The sequence below is a fragment of the Hoplias malabaricus genome, chromosome 1 (genome assembly GCF_029633855.1).
Source record: "Hoplias malabaricus isolate fHopMal1 chromosome 1, fHopMal1.hap1, whole genome shotgun sequence".
Classification (NCBI taxonomy): Eukaryota; Metazoa; Chordata; class Actinopteri; order Characiformes; family Erythrinidae; genus Hoplias; species Hoplias malabaricus.
This window is the reverse complement of record NC_089800.1, coordinates 21,645,060-21,669,754: the sequence shown is the minus strand read 5'-3', so window position 1 is coordinate 21,669,754 and position 24,695 is coordinate 21,645,060. Positions and strand designations below refer to the sequence as shown.

The following is a 24,695-nucleotide window of genomic DNA, read 5'->3' as shown; positions in this document are numbered from 1 at the left end:
TGATCTTGAACTGCTGTAGGAGTTTAGACTCAAACCTATTGTACTGGCTAGGATACACTTTCTGTCTGAACACTAAGCACTTTGAGAGTCGCTCTGGTAAGAGCGTCTGCTAAATGCTGTAAATGTACATTTCAAAGCCTTAATTTGAATAGATAACAGCTGGAGAAAGGAGTCATTTATGGCCAGAAGTGGAAGAGCACAGACAGCACATATACACATACTGACCAGGTGCTGTAGGTATGTGAGTGCAGTGGCCAGAACAAAGCTCTGACTGCCCAGGTCCACCACACAGAAGAAGAGTGTGTCAAAGATCAACAGCGTTGATTCATTTCCATAGAAGAGCACATCAGCGAAGGAGTAAGTGTCATCTGATGGATATGAACACACGGTCACAGAATTGACAGAAAATACAGTACAAAGCCCAATAGTATGAATAAAGAAATACATTACTGTACAAATGTTTGGAATTATAAAATTTAGCTTAGGTTTACAAAAATATGAAACTAAAGCTGGCCCAAATAGCAATTTACAAGCATTTGAATATTCATTCTCAAAACCACCCTGCAAGATAATGACATTTCAGTTTTAAACTTCATTTTAGCCTCTTAAACTACATTATTTTAATCTTAACTTTGTAGAATGTAGATAATACATATTTATGCACCCCATTACACAATTAAAGTCCCAAAGACGCTGAGAGACGTGGATGTAATCAGGCAAAATGCGAGTTACACAGTGCATCATACTCTTACATCGCTTAAAAAAAAAAAAAAAAAAAACAACTATAAAGGCACTGATTATACACTTAAATATAAATAATTATGGCAATCTCTATTTATACACTTTATAGTGATATTAATTATGAATTAAAGTTGTTAACATCATACTCAACGAGGACGAGGAGTGAGAGGGTGTTATCGGTCTTTCATTGAACAGTAATGATAAGGTTATTCTAAAATGACGTTACCAATGCTAGTGCTGTAAATACAAATACATTTAAATTACATTTTCATCCCTAGGGCTGGACAATAATTCAATATCAATATATAACAACACTGCTATGATTTTTAAACACATTTTCAATATTTCAGTACACATTATCTGTCACTGACAGACGGTCATTAGAGGGCACTGCTGTCAGTCCAGCACTCAATTTTAGTTTAAAAATAATAATATTGACAAAGCCAATAGATTTATGTTTGATTCTAAAATTGCTGAAATGTTAAATGTAAAATACCAACACTGATAATGTGCATGTTTAGCTTAAATAAAAGACACACAATAAGCAATTCGAAGCACACATGTAACTTTACCATTGTAAAAGATACTTTTGTCCATGGGTTCAATGAACTCCATTCCTATGAGTCTCTCAAAAAGCAGCTTGTCCTTCACAATATAATCCATCTCACGATGAGCCTGACAACAAAAGATATAACAAAATATGTCAAAATGTATATATAATGTTAGTGAGTCAAAAACCATTACAAACAAGACTCACGTGGTCGATAACAGAGCCGAGGAATCGGTTCATGGTGTGATACGCCTTTGTGCTCTGCTCAAATGGATTGGCCGAGGCGTCGACCAATCGAGAAGGCCCGTTTCTCTGAATGGAAAAGGAGGAGGCATCAGTAACATGCAGCTACACAGCTAGCAACATCTACATCAACTCCACAATACTTCCTTCCACATTACAACCACATAACACTATCGTCTGCTACAAAAATAACACAGGCTTGTGTTCATAATGATAACTAGCTCTTTGAATATGATTGGGATAATGAGTGTGTGTCGCCCTGCGAAGGACTGGCGCCCCCTCCAGGGTGTGTTCCTGCTTTGCGCCCAGTGATTCTGGGTAGACTCCGGACCCACTGCCGCCCTGAACTGGATAAGGGTCACAGACAATGAATGAATGAATGATTGGTTTTATTTCTGATGTTTGTGAGTTGGTTTCAGAACAGAGCTAGGGTATGATTTACCTGTAAATAAATGTAGGTAACAGAGGGGTTGTGTTATTTACATGTTACATTTAACACTGCTAAAGTGTATATGACAAACATAATAAATGAGTGAATAAAACAAATAAGACTAAAGTGCACTTACTCTGCTGAGTGGCTCTATTATGCGATCGTATTGCACCCTCAGGCGGCTGGTTATAGAAACCTGAAACGTTTGAATGTCAGAATTCGGCAACAGGCCTCTCTGACCACACAGATTTTCCTACAGAATAAAAAATTTAATAAAAACCATACACAGTCACACAATCTTGTCCAGAGCACAGTGCTAACCCCCACAGAAAGAGAATCTACAGATTTGAGTCATCAGCATCTTCTCACCGCTTCCCTCTTCAGGTTGGAGTTCATCTCCTCCATGTTGGTGTCAGCGTGGCCATGAACAGAACGGCCGTGGATGTAGTAGCCAAAACATTTGTGAGAAAGCAGCAGCACCGATATCTAAAACATACACACACACACAAACATTAATTAAATTAGTCCAATTTAATAATTTCAGACTTTTTCAGTATAAACAGATGTTTTTCAATTTGAGAATGTTATTAAAATAGGATAAGATAATTAAACTCATTTCTAGACGTTTCTTACTTGTTGTGAGTCACTATCTTGGGATGTGTCTTATTCCATTTGCAGATTATTGGACTTTTTCAAGAAGTAATGGTAATATTTAAAAAAACACATTCTCAATTATTCACAAAAACTCCATTTTTGTAGTTTAAATAAAAATAAAGAGTAATCTAAAAGTAAGTATTTAAAACTGCACAAGTTCATTTAATTAAAGGATTAAAGAACAAAAAAAGGGAAGAATCAAACTAAAGACACTCATGGTTTAAAAAAAAAAAAAATGTTTTTCCCCAGTTCATTCTTATCAGGAAAAGGGTACAATTTGTCACAGGCCTCTCTTCTGCTGATGTTTGTGACCCTCTCTGGATTGTCTGCAATGTGTTAGTGAGAAAACAGATGTCTTCCCCGCCTTAGTTAGCCATGGTCTATTGATCATGAGCCTGCGTAAATGGTTGAGGCCATGTGACACTGTGACACACCAGGGTTCACCTGCACGCGTAAACCCTAAAGTCAACATGGTGCATTCAGTTCCTGTGGCTCTTCAACAGATAATGACTCTTTAATAATAAAGATAAAAATAATGAATTAGCCTTTAATTACCAGCCTTTACTTCAGGTGGAAGTTCATGTTTTTAACAAAATGCTTCTTTTTTTGCCTCAAGGCCATTCTGTGTCCCATACTCCCTTTTTCTTCACTAATGAATTATGTCTTATTTTTTCACATTCCCTTTGGGTGTGATCATCTCTTTACCGATACATGGGTTTTTCCACTGACCTGTAAAGAGGATTCCAGTTTTGTCAATTTTATAGGTACATAGTATATATTTTAAAACTTTTAGCTCCGTCAAAGCCCTCTCCTGGAAGTCTGTCCTCTTTGCTCAGTGTTCCACCTCAGTGTTGGTTTTTTTTTTTTTTTTGAGACTATATTAAAAATCGTGTCATCTCTGCAAATGTTTACCCTTTAACATCTTCACTTCATGCGCTGAAACGTATGTACTATTTCATTTTTTTATATATTTATACACAAACCTAACAAATCATACACAAATCATATACCTTTGTATACTTTACTGTACATATGCACAGGTAATATTAGAAAACATCTCTCCTGAAGATGACCTTAAATCTGACACGTTTCTGCACATTTAAGTGCATAATGTCTATTCTTGACCTTAAAAAAATATGTTGAAAAAAATAGAGTCTAACCCTAAACTTAACTGTAATTTTAAACCCAGTAAAAGAAACCAAACACGTGCTGCTCTGTGTACAAAGCTAGGCTAAGTGCTGTTCGTGTTTTGATATTTATATGCTGGAAAAATGATAACACACAGACACACACACACAGACAGGCACAGTCAGATAGAGACACACACAACCAGATACAGACACAGCCAAATACAGACACATACATACACACACACACAAACAGTCAGACACAGAGACACACAACCAGATACAGACACACACACAGTCAGACATAGCCAGATACAGACACAGCTAAATACAGACACACACCCAGTCAGACACAGACACACCCAGTCAGACACATATACACACACACACACAGATAAAAATGCACAGACACACACAAACACGCATGCACACAGAATCTACAGCTGCTCTAAAGACTCACGTTGCTGATGGAGCAGAGATCCACAAACTGCCGGATCTTATCTTCCACAAAGCGCTCATGGAACACTGAGAAGAATATCAGCTATAGAACACACACAGTAGAAGTTGTTAGATGGATATTATTCATCAGAATGAGATCAGTTTAGATTTAGTCTATTATCCTTTGAGGACCTAATTACTGTATTTAGGTTATGTATCATCATCACAATATAAATAGACAGTGCTCTGTGACATCGGGATGACTTTTTTTTTCCATACGTATTGATTTAAAAAAAAAAAAAAAAAAAAGATCTCAAATCTCCAGATCATTTCCTGTGTGTCCAGCAGATTCTTTATTTAGCTACTCACATCTGGCCCCATGTAAGCATACTTTGACTTAAAAGTATTTCCTCTCATATGATATCACCAAAACAGGAACCAAATTGACCGTTAAATGGAAGCTTGCTGTGGTGGCTGTGAAACCTGCTGCTAATGTCTGGAAAATATTATAATCATATGAACTTATATTTAGATCAAAAGGATTTGCATCATCCCCGTTTTGTAAGTTTCAACCCATCTTTCCTCATTTGTTTTTTGACTTTCAGTCGGTAAGAACACTATAAATCAGATGTTTGAAATCTCATACGTCTTAAAAATGTCTTTATTATATAATCATTTAAATGATGACTTATTTGTTACAATATTTGTCTGATATAAAAATGAGGTGTTGATATCTGATAAACCAAGGCTTCTGTGAAGAGTAAAATCAAGACCACGACAAAAACTGATGCTTCCTATCAAACCACCATGTTTATTTATAATAATATTAAATGTATTTGGGCGGCACGGTGGCGCAGCAGGTAGTGTCGCAGTCACACAGCTCCAGGGACCTGGAGGTTGTGGGTTCGATTCCCGCTTCGGGTGACTGTCTGAGGAGTTGGTGTGTTCTCCCTGTGTCCGCGTGGGTTTCCTCCCGGTGCTCCGCTTTCCTCCCACAGTACAAAAACACACGTTAGTAGGTGGATTGGCGACTCAAAAGTGTCCGTAGGTGTGAGTGAATGTGTGTGTGTGTCCGTGTTGCCCTGTGAAGGACTGGCGCCCCCTCCAGGGTGTATTCCTGCCTTGTGCCCAATGATTCCACGTAGGCTCTGGTCCCACCGCGACCCTGAACTGGATAAGCGGTTACAGATAATGAATGAATTAAATGTATTTTGTTGAAATTTATTCATTTATTATACAAATATAGATATAGTTCAAATGTGATTAAACGTATTTGAAAGGCCATAAATACAAAGCATATTCCATTAACTGAATAAATATTAACACAATATTTCAAATGTTGAAACTTTTTTTTTTTGCCAGTTTTAAATTTGATGTCAGCAACAAAAGCTAAAAATGTTGGGACTGGAAAAGTTTACTGGCAATAGGTTTGTGACATGAGTGAGTTTAAAAATAGCTTCTCAGAGAGACTGAGCTTTTCAGAACTAAAGATGTGGAGATGTTCACTCTTCTGTGAAAGACTCTGCAGGAAAATACTGAAATAATTCAAGAATCGTTTCTGAATATTAATATCTTTATCTACAGTTCAAAATATCATTTAAATATTCAGAGAAAACTTGGAGAAATCCCTGTCACACCCAGCAGGTTATCAGTCAGCGGTTCCCAAAGTGGAGGGTTCCACTAGTGGAGTCATCTACCTATCGTGACCTACAAAAAGTGTCTTGTCCCGTTTCATTTGATCATTTATTGTATTTGTTAAAATAGTCCTAGTTTCTTGAAACAAGTAAAATATTTAAGACAAATTTTTTACTTTTGCCAAAATTCCTTACTTTTCTAACAGATCTCAAATTTTCAGGAATATTTCAACCCAAATAATTTTCTTGCAGTAGATATGTGTGTGTGTGTAAGGAGTCTAAGGAAATACCTGTATGAATCCAATGCAGAGCCACAAGGCAGAGGCAACACCATAGCGCAGTATACAGCTGTAAGCAGGTGTGTAGGCCTCAGCAGACCGTCGCAGCTCAGACGAGTTGTCTCTCAGAGCCAAGCTGGAGAAGCCTACAACCTACATACAAATATACACAAACACAGCATCATCTCACAGGTTAATAGCACACAAAAACACTTTAAGGGCATTAATGTTCCACTTAATAAGACATTTTGAAGCTGTTTCAATTGCTACGTCTGTTTTAAATATGATCATTTGCAACTTAAACACAGTTAAGGTTTGGAAAACACTTCTGATGATGTTTCTTGCTGGTGTAAGGAACTACATTTTTTTCCTAGTTGGAAATCATAGAAACCTGTGTGGGTTATTAAGTGAAAATGACAGAATGTTTAAATGATTTCAGTTTGGCGTCTTCACTCTGGCTGGATAAAGATAGCTGTTTCTGTTTTCCAGTTGAGATAAGAATTACACTAAAGGCAGGTAGGTTTTATGTATTATCTTATATTTCATTTGCTGACACAGAATAAACATCACAAAATTTCTGCACTAGAGACTTTCTAAACAAAAGTAAAGTAATCCATGTCCGGCTTGTGTCTCACCTCCAGAAAGAACAGCACAGCCAAGACCTGGAAGGTAGGGCTGATCTTACGGATCGTCTGGATCTCGTTCCACTCATTCGCTACAAAGTAGGTCCTCCAGATACTGACCGGTGCGGCTTGGGACTTTCCTTCACCAGAACCTAAATTCACATGTGCACACACAGAGCTGCTGATTAATCAGTTTTTACAATTATGTAATTACAATTGTAGCTGATGTCTGGCCCCAAAAAAGAGAAAGAAAAAAATTGGGAATAGGGCATTAATAACACTACTTTACTCATATTTTTGAGTCACTAATATCAACATTCAGGAACTGTAATAATTCAGTAATTATTAAGAAACAGAACCTGTGTTACATAGTAATGAGAGAAAGGAATAGAAGCTTGGGCTCACGAGTCCTTAGGGTAAATTCATATCCATAGTTTAAATTCATAGCGAATGTAGACTCTGCATAAAAAGAGAGATAATACTAAAATCACTCAATAATCACCATCCACTGTTTTACTGGCTTTACTCCGAGGTCTCTCCCAGTCAATAAAAAATATGTCCACGGACAACTGCATCATGAGATTATGGAGGAAATGCACTGCCTGCAAAACACACACACACAGAGAGAGAGAGAGAGAGAAGTAGGCATAACTAATCGTTATCTTCAGTCATTTAAACTTAATATACTTAGGATTTATTGCCAAAGCTTTCAGGAGTGGGGTCTGAATTCGTCACGGACGTGATTACATGATGAAGGATATATATATAATATAGCAGAGAAACTATTTGAACTTTTGATATCACACAGTTTAATTTGGTCTAAGAGAATGTGGCAGAGTGTCACGTCCTCTTGTCTGTTTTCCCTGCCATGTGCTCACTTGGCACATGGCTCTGTTTGTTATTGTCCATGTCTCCGCCCATGTTCCGCCTTTGTTCCTCCTCCTCATCAGTGTCCTTGTCAGTGTCGTTTGTAATCCGTCCCCCTCGTTATCTGTCTCAGGTGTCTCTTGTCTATGTAATGTATTTAAGTTGCCTTGTCTTACTTCCTGTTTGTCGGTCATTCGTTTCCCATGTCGAGTTTCTTGGTCTAGTCTGTCTGGCTTTGCTATCATTCGTTTCCACTGTCACTGTCATTTTGCTCCCTTCAGTCTGTCCGTATCTTTAGTTTGTCTGTATCCCTCTTTAGTCTGTTTAGCTCTCTGTCCAGTGTTAGTCTGTTTAGCTCTCTAATCTGTCTGTCCCATTAGCCCTGTTTAGCTCTCCGTGTTTAGGTTTAGTCTGTTTAGCTCTCCGTGTCCAAGTTTAGTCTGCTTAGCTCCCTTTGTCCATGTCTCTGTTAGCCCCATGTTTTGTTATCTTTTGTTTAAATAAAAATTCACTGTGTTTTAGCGAGTGCGTCCACCTCCGTCAGTCCGCCCCGGCAGTCCTGACACAGAGTAGATCTGTGTTAATGTATTACAAACCAACACCTTAATTCTGATGTGACACTTTATAAAGAGTAAATAACTAACAAATATAGAAATAAATAAAGAAAAATTTAATCTTTATCAGTTGTGTTACAAAGCACAGACAAATGTTCAAATAAATGCTCCCAGGTTCACAGTTCTAACCCAATACAGTCCATAAACCACCTTAAGGAATGGGAAAATTACAAAGTATGCTTGTAGTATAAACTTCAACAGATATTTGTATAAAAATGAAGCGTTTTGAAAACAAATGTGTGAATGCCTATTGATTCCCTGCTCTGGTTGAGCACTATTTTGGTCGTTAAATAATTTCAGCACCGATATAAAAACATATTTCCTCAACAGTGCACTGTGTAGGGAGTGGGGAGCCATGAGAGACTCAGGCACTGTTTAGATTCTGTGTAAAGATTACCACCAAAAAATACATGACCAAAACATAAATTTTTCCGGTAGATTGTACCATTCCTGAGCACAATAATAGTGTAAGGTATGCAGTAACATTACTTATTAAATCATTAACTGTAAACTGATAACGTTATACTACGTTTTTAGTATTTTCTGTTTTGTGTTAGTTTACACTGTTATCCAAAACACTATATAAATATGGTGTCACACACTGCCATTAGTCTTAAAATAAGTGGTACATTACCATCTTTAACTGTGATGTATATGTTCTATATAACACTTTTCCTGTGAATTATCTTAGTGTGATTTATATCTGTGACCTTAAGAGCAAAAGCACAGCCAACGTAGGTGACAAAACGTTCCTCTTGAGTTGGTAATGGTAGCAACACGGACACAAACTGCTGCGCCTGCAACACACACACACAGTTAAAATGTATGCAAAACTTACATACATACAAACAAAAAAAAAAAAAAAAACCACTGCACTCTTATACTGTCCCATATAAAGATGAAAATGTAACGTGACCCACTGGGACAAGGACCTGGATGGAGGACACAAAGCATTAGCCACAAATAAATCAAACCACTAAAACACACTTGCCTTCACCGTCTGCACAACAGCCACAGAAAAGGAGAAGAGACAAAATATATGTAGTTTAGAAATAGTTTGGTAATCTTTCCTCCAGGGACCAAACATTATCATTAACCAATTATGCGCTCTACTGAACACACATAAAAGACTTTGATTCCTCAAAATTACTCATTACTTTATAGTGATTTACTGTGACTTTTAAGTCAAAACTATTTTAAAGTAAAGTATTATCATCAATCACAGGCAAAGCAGGTGAAATAAGGACATGTGGTACATAAGGAAAAATAGTACTCAAAAATAATTTTTACATTTCTTTGGATTTATAACAATTGTGCTATCACCAACAACTCCAAAGTCATGTTTACGTTCACTGGCCACTGTTCACTAAAGTAACTCTTTAGATGTTTAGACCCACGGTTCCCATCACCCCTATTAAAAAGGGTTAGTGATACTGTAAGCTGACCAGTCTCTCTGTAGTGCAAAATGTTAAACAAAACTACTCTAAATGACTTCCATCTCAAACATGGAATCATCTAGAATTTATAACATTCTGTTCAGCTACCCTTTCAGTCTACGTGATTTTCTCATGACTGATATTCTGTGAAATGTTAAAGCTGTTTTGAGCGAAATGGACCTGTAAACGGGTGAAGTACAGATTGTGTTTGACACAATGTTTTTTACCTTCAGTTTAATTAGTTGTAGTGGGTTTTTATGAAAAGTCTAACTACTGACCTTGTAGAAAATGAGCCAGTACAGACCAGTTCCCACACTGATGATGAAGAAAACATTTGCCAAGTCTCCAGCATAAATTAGTAGGAATTTCAGAATAGTCTGGAAGGGAAAAAAGAACAGTCTGAACAGTCAGAATGAGGAGATATATATAAAACTAAATATCGTGACAGATTACTTGATATAATAAGACTATATGCTGTGGTATTTAAAAATGCATGTGTTGCTAAAAGAAAGATCTAAAACATGGTCACCAACATTTAGGGACCTGCTCTATGGATGAGATATGCAATTCATGGAAAAAATAATAAGCACATTTATTGATATTTCTTGCTAAATATTGGTAGTAGAATTACTAAAACATAGAAATAACACTTAAGTTTAATTTACACTCAGGTTTCACTTTAATCAGATTACAGGTTTAATCTAAAACACTCATTTTAAAAATGAAATACAGTTTTATGGTCAACATCTTGTTTTGAGAGCAAGAGTAGCTGCATGTTCAAACCAAATACATGTATAATGGCTTTACCGCAACAGTCAATGTGTCTCTCACACACACAGGTCAGCCACATCATTAAGACGAAATCCTTGTTTCTCTTCTCGTGGTCCATTTATTAACTCCACTGAGCAGGTTACACACTAGTCCACCAGTGGCTCTGCATACTTTGTTTACCCCTTTAATCTTGTTCTTCATTGGTCAGGTGGTGGTGGCGTGTAGTGTCATTGCATTGGTACGAGTGGATCAGACACATCAGTGCTACTGGAGTTTTTAAACCCACTGCTTTTTGTAGCTAAAATGTTTACTTGCCAGAAAATCAATGAGAGGAGATGCAATTCTTCTTTTCCAGCTTGCTGTTTTCAGTAGAGAATACACAACCGCCACTCCACCCAATACACCCAGAGCAATCTGAGCATACACACAAACAGCCACATATCACTTTCAGAAAATAAAACACTATGATCTAGCTGAATAAACCAAACTTAATCCCTTTAAAAACACTCACATCAGTTTTGACCCGAGCTTCATTTTGGTCCATTTCATACTCCATTGAGAACGACACCTAGAATACACAAAATTAACTTGTAACATTTATTTAACACAGATGCACAGACACATTTTCTAGTCAACCTGGACGGTTTGGGCACCTCTGTCTTAATTACATTTTTTTTTTTGCCCATACACTTACAGTTACAGTTTGCTTTGCCGGGTCAGTGATGACAATATCAGAGTAGGATACAGTCATCAGAGGAGGGTACACTTCACCCTTCTGGGTATATGGCACCAGCTGAAACCTTGAAAATGTAAATTGATGTTATTTATTAAAGGAAGAGTTTGGGGGAAAAAAGTCTATTTTACTACATTCCCTCTTTAATCCGAACACAGAAACAGACTTTTTACAGAATATTCAATTAAGTAACAGTTTACTGAAAAAAGTTGAATTTGTACAATTTTCCAATTTCTCTAAATACTGTAAATAAACCAAGACATGTTCTTTGTCCTAAGTTTGTTTTTTAATTTTGTGCTGAAACTACAGCAGTATAATGTCAGTCATTTGCTATAAATGTATCACTGTTTATAAATACACTAAATCTGAAAATTGAGGATTAACTGTTGTTTATGAATAAACCCACCCCTGCCACATGGAGAATGTAATCTGTATCCACCTTATGTCTGTGATGTGCAGGCACATGAATGGAAGTTTTTGTTCAAGTCTGAGTAACATTAATGAAGATCTAGATGCAGTGTGACCTTATGATGGTTGGGGGCGTATTTAAAGAAGATATAAAGTTAAAGTAAAATGTCTAATCCAGCAACTAAACCAAAGAAGTAAACTTAAAATATTAAACATATCTTATCTGATTTACTACATTTGACTGAATGAAAAGAGTGAAACAATACAGCTACCTTTGCATGTCAATTACTGTGGATATTGTATATTACCTTATTTTTAGATCAGAGGCCACACGTATGACTCTGGGTGTGGAACTCAGGCTTTTCTCTCTCCCACTCAAGGTGTCAATCAGCATCAACCTCCGTGTAAGGTACCAGTTGTTCATGTTGCTGTCTATTACCACATTAAAATGTATAAGAAAAATAATCAGAAGAGTCTCATGAGAGACTCTTTGGGTCTCATTATGGTTTTGTTCTCACAGTTCAGCACAAGTGTTGTTCAGGAACATAGGAAGAACATATGACATAGCTTTGTTTTCATTCCATTTCAACAGACAGGTGTGGACCTCACAGTTTGTTCCATCTAGTGCTGTATAGTCATGCTTGAGGGGGGTTAATAAAATGTAGTAAACATTTTCAGTGTGTTTGCACACAGAGACACACCATCTTTGTTCATTATTTCATGAGTTAATATAAAATGTTAAAAGACAGAATTTCAGTGAAATAAAAGTGAGAAGCAAACATGATTTTGGCAGTAGTTTTTGCACATTTTAGCTTACAGTGGGTACGGAAAGTATTCAGACCCCTTTAAATTTTTCACTTTTTGTTTCATTGCAGCCATTTCCTAAAATAAAAAAATAATAATTTTATTTCTCATTAAATGTTCACTCACTACCCTCCAAAAAAACAGAAAATGTAGAAATTTTTGCAAATGTATTCAAAAGAAAAACAGAAATTTCAAATGATCATAAGTATTCAGACCCTTTGCTGTGACACTCATTTAACCCACATTGAGTCCAGCTGTATTTAATTAAACTGAATGGACTTGATTAGGAAAGGCACACACCTATCTGTATAAGACCTCACAGCTCACAGTGCATGTCAGAGCAAATGAGGATCATGAGGTCGAAGGAACTGTCCAAGGAGCCCAGAGACAGAATTGTGGCAAAGCACAGATCTGGCCAAGGTTACAAAAGAATTTCTGCAGCACTCAAGGTTCTTAAGAGCAAAGTGACCTCCATAATCCTTAAATAGAGGAAGTTTGGGCGACCAGAACTCTTCCTAGACCTGGCCGTCCAGCCAAACAGAGCAATTGTGGGAGAGGAGTCTTGGTGAGAGACGTAAAGAAGAACCCAAAGATCACTGTGGCTGAGCTCCAGAGATGCAGTAGGGAGATGGGAGAAAGTTCCACAAAGTCAACAATCACTGCAGCCCTCCACCAGTCGGGGCTTTATGGCAGAGTGGCAAGACATATGAAAGTCCGCATAGAGTTTGCCAAAAAAACACATGAAGGACTCCCAGACTATGAGAAATAAGATTCTCTGGTCTGATGAGATGAAGATTGAACTTCTTGGTGTTAATTCTAAGCCTTATGTGTGAAGAAAACCAGGCACTGCTCATCACATGCACAAAACAATCCTGACAGTGAAACATGGTGGTGGCAGCATCATGATAATGGGGTGTTTTTCAGCTGCAGGGACAGTATGACTGGTTGCAACTGAAGGAACAATGAATACGGCCAAGTACAGAGAGATATCCTGGATGAAAACCTCTTCCAGAGTCCTCTGGACCTCAGACTGGGCCAAAGGTTCACCTTCCAACAAGACAGTGACCCTAAGCACACAGCTAAAATAACAAAGGAGTGGCTTTGGAACAACTCTGTGACCGTTCTTCACTGGCCCAGCCAGAGCCGTGACCTAAACCCAATTGAGCATCTCTGGAGAGACCTGAAAATGGCTGTCCACCAATGTTCACCATCCAAGTTGACAGAAATGGAGAGGATCTGCAAGGAAGAATGGCAGAGGATCCCCAAATCCAGGTGTGAAAAACTTGTTCCCAAGAAGCCTCATGGCTGTACTCGCTCAAAAGGATGCTTCTACTCAATACAGAGCAAAGGGTCTGAATACTTATGATCATGTGACATTTCAGTTTTTATTTTTTAATAAATTTAAACATTTCTACATCTGTTTTTTTTCTGTAAAGATGGGGTAGTGAGTGTACATTAATGAGAAATAAAATGAACTATTTTGATTTTAGCAAATGGATGCAATGAAACAGAATAAAAAATTTAAAGGGGTCTGGATACTTTCTGTACCCACTGTATTTTGATCTATGTGAGCTGCCACGCCAACTGACTGTAGAGAGAGGGGTGTCTCCCACAACTCCATCTCTAGGAGCAGAATAGCCGTGGAGAGAGAGCAGCCTCTCCTGCTCAGTGTCAATCTCAATGTTGTAATGAGCTGTTACTGGTGATTTTATTCTATAAAAAGTAGCTAAGGTGTGTACAGAAAGTTTTTTTAAAATAACTCACTAGAATGTCTGAAAAGTGTGTGCAAAATCCACCAGCAAAATCATCAAGTTGGCAATAGTGAATAGCGATTTGTACCAGTTTCACAAGGTGGACACGTCACGACTTAACAAGCAGATGATATTAAATGCTTTATATTTTACAGGTGAATATATTTAGTCAAGAGACTTGATTATGAAATTTCAAACTACGCATATTAAGTCATTACTGAATACGACAAAGATTTTTAATATGATGATCTGAAAATATGCTAAAACTGCAGCAGAGTAGTGCAATGTATGTTAACCTTGGTTGACGAACTGGCCATTGTACTGCATGTTGAGGTTTAGTAGAGGCACTGCCAATAGTCTCCGCTCTCCCTGATTCATCTGCTGGACCAGGAAGACGTCATAGAACAGAGGCTCTGACTGAGCAGCCAAGAGATCAGCTAGAGAGAGGATGCACTGAAGAAAAGGAACACATAGTCAAAAATATATTCAAAGGCATTAAAATATACAGATAATATCAACGGTGATGCTCACAGTCTGCTTGTAGGCTGTCCCAAAGGTGTATGCAGCCTGCTGTCTGGTTAACGTGTCTGGACAAAGCTACAAATAATAGCAGACAGATATAGACAACCAATATAAAATTAACATGAGGTCAATGTAGCATTAATATTGGATGTGTAAAACTGCCATAATTCAACAGCAATAATTCTGGAAAGTGGGAACTGCAATTATTTTTATGCTTGTGTTTTTTTCCAACTAAAAAAAAATTCTTGTTCTCTGGGAAGGCTTTAGACTAAATGCTGGACAACTACTGAAAGGATCTGATGGCAACAACATTACTGATTTTAGATTATTATTTCAGGATGAAAAAAGCCACTCCAGCTCATTACAATCAGAATCCCAATCTGTGCAGTGAAACACACGAACACACGAACACTAGGGGGCAGTGAGCACACAGCAATGGACAGCCCTAGCCACGGCACCTGGGGAGCTGTTAGGGGTTAGGCGCTTTGCTCAAGGGCAATTCGGTCATGACCTGCTGGCTCAGTTCCCTAACCACCAGGCCATGTCTGCCTTCATCCCAATATATACAACAGAGCTGCATCACTCCTGGGAATGCAGTGTCACTGGTATCTGGCTTTGGTACCACAGCTGACACTGTGCATGGTGGCCATAGGCTCATGTGCTGCTGTTGTAGAGCATACTGTCACATATCACATCAGCTGTGTACACATTTTAATTACATTTTCCACAGTCGGTGCACCTTAAAAGTAGTTACATTTACTAAAAGCTGAGTACAAACTAATGGATATTTTTCAGATTTTTTACTAATATCCATAGCTCGTGAGGTGTGAGGTCATAGCGAGTGTTTACCTGTAAGTTTCCTCCGCCAACACTTTCCCATCTGATAAACTCTCCCCGCGCTGTGTACACTGTAGTCAACAGCTCGATATTTGTGTTCTGAAGAAAAACACAAACACGTAGCAATGTATTCTACTGGACATCTCAGTCATACAAAACATATTCAGTAAGATATTCTCTCCTACCTTGTTTGTGCCTTTAAAGCTGAAGCCTACTGACAGAGGTTCAGACTGTAGAATTCTTGGGGCCAGTGCTGGCTGGTCCCCGTAATACAGCCAGGGCAAGTTTGTTCGCCTGTAGATGGAATACACCAAAATATGTTTTAATAAATCTGAAAGAAAAACTTTTTTTAAACAATATTTTAAACAAAACAGCATGTTGTTTTTAAAACGTTTGTGGTGAATAGATCAGTAAAAATGCTCCAGAGTTACTTGGAATAATAGCTCCTTCTGTAAAACTACCATTTTGAAGATGTTTTCTGTGGACAGTGATGATTTATATGTCCATATCTGTAGATATCCCTTATAACTGAGCAGGGAACCTGCTGCCTGCTGGCTATATGAAGCCCTGCATTTAACTGTAGAAGGCCAGATATTCCCTAGATATCTACTGGTTATATATTTTGGCTTTATGCAATGTCCATTGCTCATTAGGAAAATAAAACCAGTTGTAGGAACTGTGACTGAAGTCTCATCTAATAGCGGTGCACCTGGCATCATTAAGTTCTAGTTTGCAAATATGGCTAAGGAAGTCTAAAAGGAAGCATATGACATGTGTCTTGCTTTAAAAAAAAATCAATTCATTTTCATTTTAATTAATTCCTTTTTCATTGAAACCAAAATAAAGGCAGTGTGCTTAATTTGCAGAAAGCCTTTTTTTTTTTTGCAGGCGCTGCAGTAACAGCCAACTACCAGCAAAAAGGAGCAGCTTAACAGCTGCACTTCACTTCTCAAAACATTACCATTCAAAGACTTCATTATAGCAGTTAAAGCACTCAGATTTACTTATAAAATTACTAATATATCTGCCTACTGCCACTGGGTGAAAACAGAACCCTGAATTTCGGCCCACCTTTTCTGTCCACATTTCTGATTTTTTTGTTTTTAATGGTATTAATATAAAATGTGAGAGCACCAGTCATGGAGAACTCCATGACACCAGCATTGAGAATCTCTATAGTTGGCATTATGAACTGTCTCTCTGTGTGTGTGTGTGTGTGTGTGTGAGTTAGTACCAATAGGGGATTTCCTGGTTGTTGCCCTGGGGTGCAGTTGCTCTGTAAATACTGTTGTAGAGACCACAGGCATCGTTGCTAAGAGTGCTTGTGGAGTGCATGTTCAACACACACATATTCCCAAGAGTCTGGCATGCCGTTAGATTGGTAAACAACTAAAACACATATATAAAAAAATACAGGGTAAATAAACATGCATTTACTTGTGAGGTTAATCTCAGATTATACAATCATTAACTTTGCACCATTTGATATTTGAAGCATAACAAAATCTGAGATTTCAGCAGGAAATTTCACAGGTCAGTATTGAATATTCTCATTTCCTAATAAAATACACTTAATACCACCGCGGCCCTGAAATGGAAAATCGGAAAAGATGATGATGATATACTTAATACAATACTGGTGGAGTTTTGTGATCATCTGTAGTTTTGGGAACCTGCCTCAAAACGTTAGTGCAGTTTCTGCAGTGCAACTCTATTTCAGAGCAGTGAAGCATCACAATGATTTTGAATGGGTAAAAAAAAATAACAATAAAATAAATAAATAAATAAATATATAATAAACACTAAATGATATTAAATATATATATATTTAAAATATACTACCTAGTGTCCCTTTAAGTTAAAAATCTGAAACTAATTTTCAATAAAATATCCATCCTCTGCATAAAATCATTAGGCAAAAATTTTATTTTGGTGTGACTAAAGGTTAAGGCAATATCTAAGACTGTGGAAAAACTTTCAATGTGGAACGGTGTGTTTGAGGCAAAAGAAGACTATTGATTGTATGCGGCTGAAGTAATATCATGAACAGACAGAGAAGGCCTAGCATACACTTTGTTTTTTAACCTTTTACAGACTCTGTGTATGTGTGTGTGTAGACAGGAAGACTCGGTTAGAATTAACAGCTCTTTATTCACTATGACCACTCTGTCACTGGCTTCAAACCAGATCAGATCTCTATCACTAACGTGCGCAAGTATACGACTGAGTATTTGTCACGACTGGCTCAACATCACAACAAATAAAAGGGAAGCACACAGTGAATACATAAAAATTTAATATGAAATAAATTGTACAATCTGGGGCAAACATCTGAACAACAAAATCTGGGACTAAAAGAACTCCCAAAAATAAGCAAATAAACCAAAGAATAAAACCCTAAAGACAAAGAAAACGAGATTCCAAAAAGAACAAACTGGCCCAAGAGAGAAACAATAGAATCTCCCCCACCAAAAAACCTCACAGATGTAAGTAGTGCTCCACTACATCTCAACACTGACTTACGTTCACTGGTTACATCACTTCCTGTGTCCTGCATTAAGATGCAGTGAGACCATTTTAAAACAGTTTGAAGAAGATTGTCTACACAATTGATTTGAGTTTTAAAATCTATTTACAACCACTTAATAAATTTGAATGTGAAAGGATTCTGTGCAAGTCTCTTAATAGTAGAGGCACCATGACAGGAAGGATGTGGTAAACCGTGCAAAGATGTAAGCACACTTATCGTAAAAGCCTCAGGGGTTTTTCATGTAGCCAGGCAGCTTTTCACTTCTTTAGAAACATAATATATTGTCTTTTATTACTTTAATTCATTTATTTACACAGCAATTCTGACAGTTAAAAACCTAACATCAAAAAGAGGACATTGTTTGGAAAGTGTGTGTGTACTTACCAAACATGCAGCTGCAGAGGAATACAAGAAGTCAGAGAACCACGCAGAAGGAACAGCAAGGCCCTAAACCAAAAAAGGTATTAGATTCGTAAGCAACATTTCAAATCACTGAACGTGTACACAGCTATTAGTATAATTTTATTATTAAAAAGAGCTATTATTTATTAAGCACATGTACTCTTTCAATGAAGAGTCTCTTGTTTCTTCCCCCAAAGTGTGTCTGTGCAATAAAGAGTTTGGAGAGTGGAACAATACCCCATACCTGTAAATTCTGTCTTTAGGGAAAATTTTCCTGAATAGCAAAGTGTGTGTCTGGCCTTGAAAGTGTCAAGATTAGGATAACTCCCTCTATGCCAAATACCAGAAGCCCAAGTGAGTTGAGCAGATCACAGTAAAAAGCCCTTTATTATATTCAGCCCTGTGTTTTTAGTCAATACTAAATCATTTTAACCAGTGACGTTAAAGCTCTTTGTTCCTTGCAAACCAATCATGCGCGAAAAAGCCCCCGTTTACAGCATCTAACTTCCTGTAATCCCTTTTTCAAGAGGAGGTCATCTGGGTTAACCACGGGTTAACTTTACTTTTATTCATTCATTCATTATCTGTAACCCTCAGTTCAGGGTGGCGGTGGGTCCAGAGCCTACCCGGAATCACTGGGCACAAGGCAAGAACACACCCTGGAGGGGGCGCCAGTCCTTCACAGGGCGACACACACTCACAACTATGGACTCTTGAGTTGCCAATCCAGCTACCAATGTGTGTTTTTGGAGAGTGGGAGGAAACCCACGCAGACACAGGGAAAACACACCACACTCCTCACAGTCACCCGGAAACTTGAACCCACAACCTCCAGGACCCTGGAGCTGTGAAAGAGACACTACCTGCTGCTCCACCTTGGCGCCCTGACTTCACTTTTAAATGAAATGTTTTACTTTGGAAAGAGGAACTGTAACTCTGTTAGTGTTCCGTGAGAAAATTACAACAATGGATTTTCTTTCTTATTTTCATAATATTTTGGTGACAATACGCATGATTAATAATATAAACTAGCTTATATACACACGCAAACTATTTACAAAGCACATCTGGCTCAAACGCAAACTGACAAGGAAAGACACTCCATGTTTTTAATGACAAATAGATACAGATGAACATTTATGACCACCTCCTTGTAGCTACACTCACTGTCCATTCTCTCAGCTCCACTGACCACACAGGAGCACTTTGTACTTAGTGGTCATAATGTTGTGGCTGATCAGTGTAAAATATGTGCATTTGTGCAAATGTCGCAGCAATTTTTGCACAGAATATATTTATATTGAAATGAAAAATTCATGACATATATTCCCTGTTTTTTTTTTTTTTTACAACATCAGGCACTTACCAGCTGAGCAAAGCTGACAGTGGACACAACTGAAGTGGGTAGGCTGCTGGGACGGAAGCACATTCCCCCAGCCTGTACACAGAAACAGACATTTACCTCATTCTATAGCACTTCTATGTCCCATTAAAATCCAGCTTTAAGGTTAAGCCTATGTACATCTTAAGGCTCTGTCTTCATAAAACAAGTTAAAGGCATATTTACAGTCAATTTTGCAAACAAAAATACCTGAATTTAGTGAAAAATTATATTCCACATCAAACTGAATCCATCTTTTCCTAATAGCACTGGACACATCAGCTTTGAAAGATACATTTTCAATTCCACAGAGATCCAGACAATCTTGTCTGAAAAAAATTGACTGTTGTACCCATCTATATGATTTGCTTTTGTTTTGCTGTGTAGTTCTATTTTCGAGGCCTAACACATTAAGTTTTCTACTTTGATGGTAAAAAGTCTTCCTAGCTCAACCCAGGTTTGTGTGGACCACATGTAAGACACAGTGGGCTGGGAACAACCAAGACATTTTGCCACATTCCGTGGTGGATTTTTTCCTTGAAGGAGTTTTATAATTCCTTCCATTCTTACAGTTGAAACCCATATGTTGAGGCCATGTTTTCTTTCTGTTGGCCAGGTCCGACAGCTCCTTAAAAGAAAGCCTAAATTCAAGGAAGGTTTAGTTCACTAAGAGGACAGTAATAGACTCATTCATTCATTGTCTGTAGCCCTTATCAGGTTCAGGGTCACGGTGGGTCTGGAGTCTACCGGGAATCACTGCCCGCAAGGTGGGAACAGACCCTGAAGGGGGTGCCAGTCCTTCACAGGGCAACATACACTGACTCTCACTCACACACACGTACGTTCACACAAGTTCACTCACACACACGTACGTTCACTCACACACGCACGCAAGTTCACTCACACACGCGTACATTCACACGCACGTACAAACGTACATACATACACACACACGTACGTTCACTCACACACACACACAAGTTCACTCACACACACGTACGTTCACTCACACACACAGACACACACGTACGTTAACACAGACACGTGCAAACCTACAGACACTTGAGTCGCCAACCCACCTACCACCTAGGTGGAAGGAAACGGGAGCACCTGGAGGGAACCCATGCAGACACGGGGAGAAGACACTACACTCACAGAGGAGCGCCACCATGCCGCCCACGGTAACAGATGTGTTTATTATTCCTGGGTGCAGCTACTTTAAAGCAGCGATCAGTCATTTTCTCCCATGATTTTCCTTCACAATATTTACAGCCAGATATACTGACACCTAGTGGCCTGAATGTTCCAGAGAGTGTGTACTTACCCCATTATAAACATGCCCATGCTGAACACTATAGAGATGCATCACATTAGATCAACAACCCTATTAAATCGGCGCTGTTTTAATGTGTGTATGAGTGTGGGATCTAATTTTCTCACCAGGATGTTCGAGGTCCCACACTCACATGACTGAGAGGTGTTAACATAAGATTCCTGACATCTCATACACCTAGGCACACAAGTAACACATGCGCGCACACACACACACACACACACACACACACACACACACACAAAGATTTACTCAATAAAGAGAAACAAAGTTACACTAATAATATATCACCAATAACAACACAAGTTTCTACAGATACATAGTGTGACTAATAATTAATAATAATTATAATAAAAATAAATAAATTTCACATGCAGGAAAAGTCTTCTGTTTGTATTTTTATTTCTCTATGTATGTTTAGAGTAATTATTACGTTTTTCTTTGTTACCTTTTTTTTTTTTTTTATATATATATATATTACCGAGTACTTTATTGTCCCTTTGCAGCTGTAACACTGAGTTTCCCCACTGTGGGAGTAAAAGGATTACCTTATCATAAACTCAGTTAATTTAAATGTAGGATTATACAGTTCTTTTAAAGGAAATTAACTCCTCGGTCTCAGGGCCAAGTTTAATTTAATTTAGAGCAAAGATATTATTTAAGAGTCTAATGTTATTAAACTGATGTAGTCTCTGTTTGAAGAAGTCCTTAATAATATTTATTTAAAAATAATAAATATCTAGAACTATCAAATGATTAAAATAATAATTATTTGCAGTTAATTACATTATTTAGTGTAGTGCCTAAATACAATTGAGTGGATTTATAGAGTTACTTTTTTTAGTCTGCTGCTTGTTGATTTATACATAGGTCTCTGGAAAAAACGTCAGGGTGCTAAAGGTGCTAAATTATTTTAATCACAGAGCTACATATAGTTTCAGCCTTCACTTACAGATAGCTTGAAATGTCAACCAGCAAATAAGCTGTGTTACTAATTTACTGTTTTAATCGTTTACAGTCCTAAAAAGTTTAATGTGACTGTAATGTACTGCAATTTAACATGATTTTTTCTTCTGAGTTGAATATAATTGTAAACTGTTTGTTAACGACTGAAGAAGGAAATGTTTTATGATACGAGATCAATACTGCCTGGAGAAAAAACGTTACCTATTTCCTTTTGCATCTGGAGCAGATAATGCTGGCTCCATTCCAACGCAAGCCTCGCATAAAGCTTCTTGCAAAAGACTCCCATTCACACTTCTTTCCACTGTTAAAACACAAAATGACAGACATCACTATTAACCCTCTGTGACATTCCTTCTCAAGAAAACTACAAAGGTCACTGTCAATGCAATTGTTATGGATCCTCCTGATATTAAAATATTCCTGTGTGCAGGACAATTATTTCTATTGTTATACAGCTTATTACTTAACGTAAGATAATAGAACATTCCCAGACATAGGTTTAAATGAGTAAATATACATAAATATAGCCTTAAGCATATTCTGCATGTGTGCATTCATACACAAACATGAATAGATCACTGCTACCACACAAAATACAAAGATCAGATACAAAGAGCAAAGAAAAGGGAGTGATCCTTTGAAGCCAGTTTGCACTTTGCAGATAAGGTACACCTCCCAAAAACATTCATTTATGCTCTATTCACTGACCTTGTCTGTTCCAGACTCTTAAAAATAAAGATCCCAAACATGGATTTGTGCTACAGAATGACCAACAAAAATAATTTCCAAGAACTGTACTTAAAGGTTATTTCTGCATCATTTAAATTAGTGACATGCAAAAGAGGCCAATATTAATTCACTTCACTTCCAGTAAAAATAGATAGTTTGTTTTTTTACATTTTTAAGATATTATATATGACATAAACTGCATGTGAAAGGGGGACATTAAATCCTCCCTTATCAGCAGCAGATACATTAAAAAGCAGGTTTGATTCAGGTGGTGGGTTATTCTCAGTGCTGCAGTCAGTGGAGGACCTAGGCATGGGTCACATTGGCAGCATGTGATGATAGGAAAGAAAAACACTGCATGTTTTTGAATGAACGTTGCTCAGTTACATATTTTGAAGCGGGCGCCCCGTCATCACAATGGGAACTCAATCTCATGAGTCTTGTAGCCTCCACATTGTGGTCTGTTTTCCTGTCAGTTCCACCATGTCTTTAGTTTACTTTATAACAGCACCTGGGTTAGGGTTCACTGCAACTGTAGGGGCACTTCTAAAGCTGGAGCATCCTCTAGCAGTGACCATGGTAGTGGCCTTACCTCTAACTACACAGGTGTCTTCACAAATTGATTCTGAGCTTGAGAAATGGCTTAATACTTTGCTAAGTTTCCTCGCTGTCCATAACAAACATGATCTTACTGGAAACATAAGAATTCATTTGCAAAAACAGACATCTCCATTTATAATAATTTACCTTATTTTAATTTACATTATATTACAATTAAAAAAAAAAAAAAAAAAAAGACTAGAGCCCAGGGCGTCCTACGAGCTAAAACTTGATGTGGCTGTGGGGTGTTAGGGCATTATTCACATAAGTGGCAAAACCCACCTGCGCTGGCGATGCAACTGTTGTTCTGTGTTCTGTGAGTGGTTTTTTTGCGCCTTGTTATGTCACTTCTCATGTCAAAGATCCCTAGTGTATTATGTGCTGTATGAGTGAACACACACTAGTGGACTAGGGGCTGTGAACACACACCCAGGGAGCAGATGTGTGTTCGGTGCCTTGCTCAAAGACCCCTCAGCTGTGGATTGAGGAGGAGGACAGTGCTGTTCCTTCACTCCCACAGCCCCCAGTTTTCCTGCTGCTCGTGGGAATCAAACCTATGACCTTTCAGCCCTAAGCCCTCTGCTCTAACCATTAGACCACAGCTGCCCGCTTTAACATACATTATCAGAAAACATATCTGAAAAAGGTTTTAAATGGGACATAACATTCAGGGAAATAGCTTTTACAGTGGATAGTCAAACATTTCAAGAGGAAATATAAGTTAAAAATGAATACAAACAGTCAACATATGTTTTGAAATGTATTCTCCCCAAAAGTCCTCATGCTGCATTAGGCCTAGAGCCTGACACATAAACAAAAAGCCAGTGGTGTGGAGGAAGAAAGGAGGGAGAAGAGGCAAGAATGTGAATGTTTGTTAGATTATCCTCCCTGGAGCTATTTTTTCTGTTGTTTCAAAAGCCAGGACCAAAGGTTTCCTGGCACAGTTTTGCATTTCTTCCCACAGTGCATCTCGGTGCCTCCCTGCCCCTGATAAGCAACATAGATGCACAGAGCCAACCACTCCCTGCAGACTAGGCCATACTCTTCCACTGCTTTATGGTCCAGTTCCGGTGTTCACATGGCCAATGTATATATTAAATACAAATATCAGTCAAACACTTGGGAAAACCTTACCCAGAATGGTGCCTGCAGGGCACTGACATTTCCCATCCTCCCCCACACTGCCTGGACATCGGATACACTCGTAGCCATCCTGAGTAACTGCCTATAAAACACAAAATAAATAACATTATAGTTGTCTGTATAGATGTATCATGAGCTTGCTGGCTTATG

At 38.0% G+C, this 24,695-nt stretch overlaps 1 protein-coding gene across 4 annotated transcripts in view; it reads right to left on the bottom strand.

Moving 5' to 3' along the window:
* tmem67 (transmembrane protein 67) overlaps window positions 1-24,695 on the bottom strand; it is a 29,631-nt gene that overhangs the window by 1,562 nt on the left and 3,374 nt on the right. For 3 of the 4 annotated variants that reach the window (XM_066647589.1, XM_066647661.1, XM_066647508.1), the window contains exons 3-27: window positions 24,537-24,627; window positions 22,275-22,374; window positions 21,215-21,284; window positions 19,760-19,831; window positions 18,376-18,438; window positions 16,696-16,850; window positions 15,647-15,755; window positions 15,474-15,560; window positions 14,634-14,699; window positions 14,399-14,555; window positions 11,856-11,979; window positions 11,101-11,206; window positions 10,918-10,974; window positions 10,722-10,820; window positions 9,914-10,012; window positions 8,910-8,996; window positions 7,221-7,320; window positions 6,731-6,870; window positions 6,108-6,248; window positions 4,206-4,286; window positions 2,334-2,450; window positions 2,101-2,217; window positions 1,499-1,603; window positions 1,314-1,416; window positions 226-368 (exon numbers count right to left, since the gene is read on the bottom strand). In XM_066647589.1, the coding sequence (XP_066503686.1) occupies window positions 226-368; window positions 1,314-1,416; window positions 1,499-1,603; window positions 2,101-2,217; window positions 2,334-2,450; window positions 4,206-4,286; window positions 6,108-6,248; window positions 6,731-6,870; window positions 7,221-7,320; window positions 8,910-8,996; window positions 9,914-10,012; window positions 10,722-10,820; window positions 10,918-10,974; window positions 11,101-11,206; window positions 11,856-11,979; window positions 14,399-14,555; window positions 14,634-14,699; window positions 15,474-15,560; window positions 15,647-15,755; window positions 16,696-16,850; window positions 18,376-18,438; window positions 19,760-19,831; window positions 21,215-21,284; window positions 22,275-22,374; window positions 24,537-24,627 (2,589 nt within the window). Of the gene's footprint in view, window positions 1-225; window positions 369-1,313; window positions 1,417-1,498; window positions 1,604-2,100; window positions 2,218-2,333; window positions 2,451-4,205; window positions 4,287-6,107; window positions 6,249-6,730; window positions 6,871-7,220; window positions 7,321-8,909; window positions 8,997-9,913; window positions 10,013-10,721; window positions 10,821-10,917; window positions 10,975-11,100; window positions 11,207-11,855; window positions 11,980-14,398; window positions 14,556-14,633; window positions 14,700-15,473; window positions 15,561-15,646; window positions 15,756-16,695; window positions 16,851-18,375; window positions 18,439-19,759; window positions 19,832-21,214; window positions 21,285-22,274; window positions 22,375-24,536; window positions 24,628-24,695 lie in introns of those variants that run through there. The other variant, XM_066647740.1, reaches the window with a different exon arrangement.